The 10052-nt window shown below is 38.1% G+C and overlaps 1 protein-coding gene across 1 annotated transcript in view; it reads left to right on the top strand.

Annotated features, from left to right (window-relative positions):
- POLQ (DNA polymerase theta) overlaps positions 1 to 10052 on the top strand; it is a 222700-nt gene that overhangs the window by 104282 nt on the left and 108366 nt on the right. The window contains exons 16-17 of the mRNA XM_007943887.1: positions 5120 to 8232; positions 9557 to 9700. Coding sequence (XP_007942078.1) covers positions 5120 to 8232; positions 9557 to 9700 — 3257 coding nt within the window. The remainder of the gene's footprint in view (positions 1 to 5119; positions 8233 to 9556; positions 9701 to 10052) is intronic.

Here is a 10052-nt window from a genome sequence, read left to right as displayed (position 1 = left end):
AAGAATGGGAATTCCAGAACACTTAATTGTACTCAATGTGGAACCTGTATATAGACCAGGAGGCTGTTGTTCGAACAGAACAAGGGGATACTGCATGGTTTGAAATCAGGAAGGGAGTGCATTGGGGTTGTATACTTTCACCATACTTATTCAATCTGTATGCTGGACTGTATGAAGAAGAGTGTGGCATCAGGATTGGAGGAAGTCTCATTAACAATCTGCAATACACTGACCACACAACTTTGCTTGCTGAAAATGAGGATGACTTGGAGAACTTACTGATGAAGATTAAAGACTGCAGTCTTCAATATGGGTTACACCTGAATATAAAGAAAACAAAAATCCTCACAATGGGACCAATAAGCAACATCACGATAAGTGGAGAAAAGATTGAAGTTGTCAAAGACTTCATATTATTTGGTTTTACAAGCAACACCAATGGAAGCAGCAGTCAAGACTTCAAAAGATGTAATGCAATGGACAAATTTGTTACAGAAGACCTCTTTCAAGTGCTGAAGAGCAAAGATATCCCCCTGAAGACTAAGATGCACCAAACCCAAACAATGGTATTTTCCATCACCTCATATGGATGTGAGAGCTGGAGAATGAATAAGGAAGACAGAAGAAGAGTTGATGCTTTTGAGTTGTGGTGTTGGCAAAGAATGCTGAAAGTATCTTGGACTGCTAAAAGAACTAACAAATCTGGAAGATGTGCAGCTGGAATGCTCCTTGGATGTGAGAAAGGCCAGACTTTGCTAACCTAATTTGGTCACATTGTCAGAAAGGACCATTCTCTGGAGAAGGATGTCATGCTTGGTAATGTGGAGGGTAAAAGAAAAACAGGAAGGCCCTCAACAAGATGGATTAATACATTGGCTGCAGCATTGGGCTCAAGTAGTAGGGATCATGAGGCTGACACAGGACTGGGCAGTGTTTTGTTCTGTTCATAAGGTCATGCTATGAGTTGAAAGTGACTTGACGGCACATAACGACAACAACATGATTATTTTGCATTCTCTCTGTCTCCTAAATTGTTTGCTTCATAAAAATATGTGCTTGTTATTTGGTATGTAGATATTCATAGCTCTTTATTGTGTTGTGGTTCTTAGCGTTAAATTGTAACCTTCTTTGCCGTGTTTAGCACTTTTGGGCTTGAATTCTATTTTGTCTCCTATCAGACTGTCTTTCACTGCTTGATTCTTGTTTCCCTTTGCCTGGGAATTTCTTTGTCCATTTTTTTTTCTCCACCCTTTTGTTGTTGTTATGTGCCGTCAAGTCAGACCTGACTCATAGGGACCCCTCCTTGGGTTCTGAGGTGGTATCACTACGGAAGTAGATTGCTCAACCTTCCTTCCAAGGAGTGCCTGGTGGGTTTGAACCGCCAGCCTTCTGGTTAGCAGTCAAGTGCCTTAGCCAGTACGCTACCAGAGTATGACTTGATAGATAGATAGATAGATAATAGTGTATGTACAATCTTGAGTTGTAGTTGCCTTTGTTTTCTGAACCAAATAGAAAATCTTTTTCTTTTGATATGAATGATATGTTTGGCCTCACCTCTTGTAAATCATATTGGAATTATATATATTATGTGGCATTTACTATGCTTCTTTCTGTACCTCTTGAGTTTTTTTTTTTTTTTTTTTTTAAGTTTAGTGAAGTATGTGATTTTGTCCTAGTGGGTATTTTTATACTTTCCCACTATCTTATTTGTCACAATTTTAAAGTTATTTAACTCCTACCTATTGTCTAAATAACAATCAATGAACTTGTTTTAGTTTTCCTTTTCTTTTTCCCTTCTCCTCCTAATTTTACAGAGCATTATGTTTACTTTGTTTCAGCATATAATATTTTCCACTCTTAGCCCCCTTTTGTGGGAAGAGGAGATGGAAATATAAAATCCACAAGTTTACTTATTAAAATTCTTACCATCAGTCTTTTATTTTTTCATTTTTTGTTGTGATTTGGGTGAAAGTTTACAGGGAAAATTGATTTTCCATGCAACAGTTCATGTAATATAACAGTTCTCTTCCTACTTCCTCCTTGTGGTTACCTTTTCCCTGTGTCCTTTCCTATGCATTTCTGCCCTCTGAGCTATCTCTCTGTGCAAATACTGCCCTTCTGATCTCCTGTAGTTGATTATTCTAAGGAGTGTACATACCTGATGTAAATATTCACTTTATATGCCTGTCTATTGTTTGTCTGGCAGACAAAGGAATGAGTTTAACTCCAGGCCTGAAGAGTAACTAGAGGCCATAGTTGAGGGGTTTCATCAATCTCCATCAGACCGGTAAGCTGGTCTTTTTTATAATTTTGGGGTTTGTTCCTCATGTTTTTCCCACTCTATCCAGGATTTCCTACACTGATCCCTTTCTGAGTGATTGACATGGTAGCAGGTCATCATCTAGTTCTGGTCTCAGGGTCATGTAGGCTGAGGTTCACATCCAGTATTCCTTTGGCCTAATTATTTCCCTGTATCTTTGATTTTCATCATTCTTCTTGCTCCAGACAAGAAGAGACCAATTGTTGCATCTTAGATGGCTGCTTGCAAGCTTTTAAGACCCTAGTCGCTACTCACCAAGTAAGATGTAGGACAATGTTTTTGTATAATAATTTATGCCAGTTGAGCTTGATGTCCCCTGAGACCATGGCCCTGAGCACGTGGGCCCAGTGACTTATTCCCTCAGGATGTTTGGCTGTGGCTAAGAAGTTATCCTAACTTTTTCCCATTAGCTGTTATGTATACAGACATTTTTAAGACACACAAATACATCTTACCATAAGTCTTATTGCAAAAGTATTCCTAGTAAACCTTTGTTTGGATGAAGCTAGTAGATTCCTCAAGAAGGGCTTATAGTATAGAATTCCCCCAAGTTCTTGTATGTTTAAAACTGTTTTCTTTAACTTTGATAATTGAAGCACAACTTGACTGAATATAATATCCTTGGTCACAACTTGAATTTTTTAAAAAATGCTTATCCTTTGTTGTCTTGTTTTGTATGTTACTTTTGAGAAATCTAATGTCTTTTGTCCTTGTAAATAATTTGATCTTTTTGCATGGAGGCCTTGAGAATTTTTTTCCATATCTTTAAAGTTTAATAGATTCACCATTCTCTCTCTTTTTTTTAAATAGGTACATAACAAATTGCTTTAAAATTAGTTGCTTAAAAATAACAACATGTATTATCTCACAGTTTCTGTGGGTCATGAATTTGAGAACAGCTTAGCTTAGTGGTTCTGGTTTTGGGTCTCATGAGGTTGTAGTAATTCAAAGACTTAACTTGGATCTGCTTCTTAGATAACTCATTCACATGTTGACAAATGGGTGTTTTATGCCACATGGACCTCTCCATAGGCTGCTTGAGGACCTCACCTTATGACATGATGGTTGACTTCATGACCCCAAGGAGGGTTCGCTGTGAGTTGAGTCTGACTTGATGGCACGTAACAACAACATTTATACATATGTGCATGTATATATGTGTGTGTGTGTGTGTGTGTTGTGTATATATGTATATATCAAACAAAACAAACTCACTGCCATCTAGTCAGATCCGACTCATAGCAACCCCTCCTTGGGTTTCTGAGGTGGTATCTCTATGGAAGTAGATTGCTCAACCTTCCTTCCCAGGGGTAGCTAGTGGGTTTGATCCGCCAGCCTTCCGGTTAGCTGTCAAATACCTTAGGTACTACACCACCAGAGCTTTTATATATATATGTATACACACACACACACACACACACACACACACCCCATCCTCTTCTGGTACTTCAGTTACATGTATATTTGACCTTTTAAAGAGTCTAGAATTTATCATGCTACCCTGAAGATACTGATATTTTTTTATAACAGGCAATTGCCTTGGCGGAAGCCAAACTCCAAACTTTGTCTTCCTGTGGTAGGTAGTAGCTCAGTCAGAGTGCTGGTTATTTGGACTTATCTTACCACTTGGAATCTGCCAACACATGGCCTAGTTTAGAGGTCAGCCAGTAATTTGGGCAGAGTTTATATGAAGAATTTGGGGCTGTTCTTCTCTGACTCTTTCATTTCTGGACTCTTCCACTTCTAACTCTTGATAATACTCTGAACTCTGTCATGAGTTCTGTTAATTACCCTGAATTCTTTCAATCATATAGACTCCAAGTTTTCAGCCATCCTATATTAATTTTCTAGGGCCACCTCAACAAACTATCACAAGTGAGTGGCTTAAAATGACAATTTTTTTTTCCCCCTCACAGTTCTGGAGGCTAGAAATATGAATTTAGTGTGTTAACAGAGCCATATCTTTTCTAAAGGCTCTAGGGAAAGTGCCTGTCTTGTTTTTCCCTAGCTTCTGGTAGCCCCAGATGTTCCTTAGCTTGCATCTACAGCATGATCCCATTGTTACAGTGTCACATTCTTGCCTCTGCCTCTTGTCTCGTCTTTTCTGTAAGGACATCACTCATATTGAATTTGGACCCACTCTACTCAAGTATAAGCTCATGTTAACTATGGCATCTGCAAAGACCCTATTTCCAAGCAAGTTCTTCTTCACACGTTAGGACTTCCACAGATCTTTTTTGGAGGACACATTTCAAACCATAACATACCTTACGGAGTGCTGACTGGGCCTGCTTTCAGATAAAAAGTGTGAAAATTCACCCCTTGCCATTTCTTCCTTTTTAATCTCACTTCCAGTTTCTACTTTCTTTTGGTCACTCTCCAGTCCCTTCAGATATTTTGTCCAGAGTACATATTGTAGAGGACATTCCATTTTCAATTAATGTCTTATGCCTCTCACTTTCCTTAGGCTTCTGCTTAAAATAACCTGTTTTAGTGAGGCCTTTTCTTATTATGCTATTTAAAAATTGCAGAACATCTACACCTCCTGGTTCTCTCTTTCCCTTTCCAGCTTCATTTTTCATACAACTCTATCACCAATTGACTTACGGTGCGTTTTAAACATTTGTTTATTTTCTAGTTTTCCCGACTAAAATGTAAGCTCCATGAGAACAGATATATTTCTATCTTGTACAGTGCTGTCTCCTCAGTTCTTAGAACATCTAAGACTGAAAGCTTTATAAACATTTGTTGAATGAATGAATGCATTAGTTTCTTTTTCTCTCCTATCTCCCTGTTTAGTGCCCGAAAGGCGGTGGATGAGGAAGAGGAAGCAGTTGAAGAACGCCAGAATATGCAAACTATCTGGGTGGCTGGCAGAAGAGGTTTAACTGAAAGGGAAGCAGCAGCCCTTATAGTGGAAGAAGCCAAGATGCTTCTGCAACAGGACTTAGTTGAAATGGGAGTGCAGTGGAATCCAAATTCCCTTTTAAATTCTGAAACACATTCATCGACCAGCAGCGGGTCAGAAGTTGAGGAACACACGATCACTACCCAAACTAAGAATTCTCGTAAAAGATTAACAACATCAAAGAAAAAAAGTAACATGATAACAATTAGTGATTCTTCTGTTAAGCATTCACCAAATACAGTGCAAGATTTAGGTAAAAGTAGAGACCATACAGGTTCTTCTCATAAGCTACAGAATGGGAATCAAGAATGTCATGTACATTCCATTTCCAGAGCAAGAAAACGGCCTTCTTTGAACATTAGTAGAGAGCAGTTAAGCACCTCTCTCAGGGAGGGAAAAACAGGCATTAAGAAAGTTGTTCAGACTTTCTCATCTGAAAAAACAAAAAAAGAAACTTTGAATTTCAGTTCAGATAAGTTGAGCACAACCTTCCAATCTTGGAAACATAGGAAGCGTCTCAAAAAAACGAGAGACAGGCCTTTAAAAGACTCTGGGATGCATAGAATTGATTTACAAGGACAGATTATGTCTGATCCTATTCATTGTGGAGTTCCCTTAATCTTAGAGAAGAATATCAAATTTAGAAGTCCAGAGTCATTTGCTAAAAATGTATCCCTCTGTGCCAAGGAAAAATGTATCAAAACATCATTTCCATCACAAACAGAGCAATATTATTCAAGGAATAGAACAGTTACTAGTGATATTCTTGCAGAACATTGTATCACAGGATCTGAGAGTCAAAAAGTGACTTCTCAAGCTACTAGTGTGGTTAGCAAAAATGGAAGAGGACTAGCTGTTGTTGATACAGAAAAAGGAAATGATGTGCTGATACAACATGATTTGAACAAAAAGAATGTTTATGTGGAACACCATGACACCCACCCAATTCACCAGTGCCATGAAATGCAATCTGATAAACAGATAAACACTTACACAAAACAGAGAAAAATAATAGAGGGACAAATACCCCATGAGGTGGCAAGTAATCATATGAGTAGAGACTCAAATGTTGTTAATATCAGATGTGAAAATATAAAGTTAAATGTAGAGGAAAATAAGTCAAATAATTTTCAAGCAATAGGAGATAATATAAGTAGCACTGAGATACCCAACAGAATACTAACATCAACTGGAACATTTGGTAAAGCAGGAGGTCATCATGAGAATTTTCTAAATACCTCTCAAAAACAAGAAAAAACAGATGCTTATGCAGCAAACAAAACTAAAAGAAATCATGTTCCTGATTTAGGATTAGCTTTCTGTGATTTTGAAGATAGTTTATACCTGGATACTCAGTCTGAGAAAATAATACAACAGATGGCTACTAAAAATGCCAAACAAGAAGGAGCAAAGGACACCACCCTAGCAGCAGGGGTGGTGCAAGAGAGCTTAGACAAAAGTCGCTCAACTAGCTCCTTTCAGAACGAGATTCACATTACTTTCCCTGGTGAACAGCATTCTGTAGGAGTGACAAAGACAGATCATTTGGAGTTTAAGACTGTAGATACCATGAAACAAAGCACTGATTCACGTGGGATTGATGTACTAACTCCACAAAGTCCAAATCTTCATTCTCCAATACTGTTTTGGGAAAATGGGCCTTGTTCTAAAGGGAATGAACTCTCTGTCACTGACTCCCAATTAAATAGTTTTCTTCAAGGCTATCAAACACAAGAAAATGTGAAACCAATCATACCCCTGGTTCCTCAACAGAGTACTCCCACTGGTATTGAATTAGAATGCCTGGCAATTTCAGAAACAAGTTTGAATATGAGTAATAGTTTACTATTTGACAGTTTCAGTGAAGACTACCTCGTAAAAGAGCAACCACCTGATGTACAAGTGAAAGAACCCCTTCCCTCAGAAGGAATGCTAAAGCATTCCAATAATTCTCTGTCTCTACAACCAGAGGGCCCAACTGAAAATTCAAATATGAATGAGACCCAAGATGCTCAGCAGCAATTGCTCTGTTTCAGTGATGAGTCTCTTATGTTTTCAGAAATGGATTCTGTTCAGATGGTTCAAGCCTTGGACAATGTAGATCTATTTCCTATTCAAGAGAAACACAATACTGCACTGTCTCTTGAAGCATTAAGACTAAGAGATCCAGGGATTTCAAGTAATGGTCACCACAGTACAGAAGTCATTGGAGGAGATCAAGATAAAAGGGATCAAAAATCCAAATTAGCTGGTACTATGCAAAATAATTCATTCATATGGTCAGGGGCATCATTTGATTTAAGTCCAGAATTGCAAAGGATTTTAGATAAAGTATCCAGTCCTCTAGAAAATGAAAATCTAAAATCAAGAACTATAAACCTATCTAGTTTGAAAGGAAAAAATGTAGAGGTAAATAACAAACAAGAAGAGATTTCAAAATTGGAGACAAATCAAATGCAGGGAATTTCATTTTCCCCCAATACTGAAGAGAAACACAAGATTGAGGCCCTAGTGAGCAATATCACTCATGGTGAAGCCTCATCTCTCTTGCCTTGTAATGATGATAATGGTCTCATTCCTCCGACACCCACTCCAGCATCGGCTTCTAAGCTGGCACTTCCAGGAATTCTTGGAACATCTTCTGTAAAACCTCGGAAAACCAGTAATGTTTTACAACCTGGTGAAAATTGGCCATTTGGTTCACCCTCAGATATTGAAAACCATGATTTAAATGCAGAAAATAGAAATGGTTTCAAAGAAGACAGTCCTATTAGAAATACAAGTTTTTCACTGCAATTATCACAGGACGAATCATACCTAACTCCAACCTCATGCAGTTTAGAAAATTTGACCATAATTGATGTAGCCAGTGACCAGGCTCTCTTTCAAACATTCATTAAGGAGTGGCAGGGCAAAAAGCGATTTTCTGTCTCACTGGCTTGTGAGAAAATCAGTAGTTTGACATCTTCTAAAACTACTACTATTGGTGGTAGGTTTAAGCAAGGTAAGATTTAAAATATGTATCTCTATCTATATATATTTTTACACTTATTTCTGTAAACTAGGTAGTGTACTGAGATGGGGTTTAGGCCTTTCTGTATTGAATATTAAATTTAATAAATTTATTCAGAAGTCAATAAATTTCATATATGATAATTCTTAATAGTTATGTATGGGGGCTCTGGTGGCATAGTGCCTAAGGCATTTGACTGCTAACCAGAAGGCTAGTGATTCAAACCCACCAGCCATTCCTCAGAAGGAAGATTGGGCATGTATAGAATAACCTTATTTATTCAGATTCAGCATGGCTAGATTAGTAATAGTTACCTTCTTGTATAAAGGGTGCGTGCAATGTATACTTCATTAGTTAGAATATAAGTTTATAAAAATTAAGATAATATATGTTGTTTTGTGGTATCCTGTGTTGTGACAGAAGACCTCTGGTGGTGTAGTGCCTAAGACATTTGCTAACCAGAAAGCTGGCAGTTCAAACCCACCAGCCACTCCTCAGAAAGAAGGTTGGGCAATCTACTTCTGTAGAGATACCACCTCGGAAACCCAAGGAGGGGTTGCTATGAGTCGGAACCAACTCAACAGCAATAAGTTTAGTTCAGTTCGGTTATGTTGTGATGTGATGATTTTTATTAATCATCAGTGCCCTATGTTATTTCCTATTAAATTCTAATATCCCTGTTCACTTATATAATCACAGAAATACATAACAAATAGACTATATTTTTCAGAATGTGTGTTGGTTACATTTTCTAAGATTTACTTTAAGTAGAACTTGGAGCCCCAGTAATAGTCATGAATTCTATGCTGAAATGTGAATCCCTATGGGAGCTCTGGTAGCATAATGGCTAAGACACTTGCCTGCTAACCAGACGGCTGGCGGTTCAAACCCACCAGCCACTCCTCGGAAGGAAGGTTGGGCAATCCTACTTCCGTAGTGATACTGCCTCGGAAACCCAAGGAGGGGTCGCTATGAGTCAGGGCCGACTCGACGGCACATAACAACAACAACAACAACATGCTTTGCAGAGCTCTTCTAGGTTTTGAGATAGTTGAACCTTTTGTTTAAATGATACCACCTATACTCCTGTGTGAGCTCTGGATTCTGGACCGTGGGGAATAGCTATAGTCGGTTTGAAAGCCTGTTGTGGAAATCAGAGGTTTGATCAGATTTCCTAAATTTCGGTGGTTTGAATGAATTTGTTCATAAAGGTTTAAATATTTGTCAAATACAGTTTTTCATTATCATTATTTTAACTATCACTTTAATGGCTTTATTTTTAGAGGTTTAATTATATCACTTTTAATTCCCTTAGTTAGTTCACTTCAGGAAACTAATATTAGAGATGATGGATTTTCTGTTAAAGACCATGATGACATCTTAGTGGTTGGACTGGCAGTATGCTGGGGTGGAAGTGATGCCTATTATTTTTCATTACAGAAGGAACAAAAACATTCTGGTAAGTAATCACTGTTTGGCTAAGTCACCATCTAATTTCAATGTGATCTCTATTAAGATCTTGTTTTTTGAGAATAATATCTGGATATTTACCTAGAGTTTATTTGTAGGATTAAAAAAAATTTCATTTGGAGAGCAGCTAGTTGTGTACATTATTGCATATATTAACTAGAATGATATTTTTTAAAAGCACCACCCTCACTCCCTGCTGCCTGCCACTTGTTGTTGTTGTTGTTATATGCCGTCGAGTCAGACCCAACTCATAGCAACCCCTCCTTGGGTTTCCAAGGCAGTATCTCTACAGAAGTAGATTGCCCAACCTTCCTTCCGAGGAGTGGCTGGTGGGTTTGAAC

The sequence above is a fragment of the Orycteropus afer genome, unplaced genomic scaffold (genome assembly GCF_000298275.1).
Source record: "Orycteropus afer afer isolate SDZICR_OR568_19922 unplaced genomic scaffold, OryAfe1.0 scaffold00114, whole genome shotgun sequence".
NCBI lineage: Eukaryota > Metazoa > Chordata > Mammalia > Tubulidentata > Orycteropodidae > Orycteropus > Orycteropus afer.
Note: the sequence above shows the minus strand (reverse complement) of the source record. Positions and strands in the feature narration are given on the sequence as shown.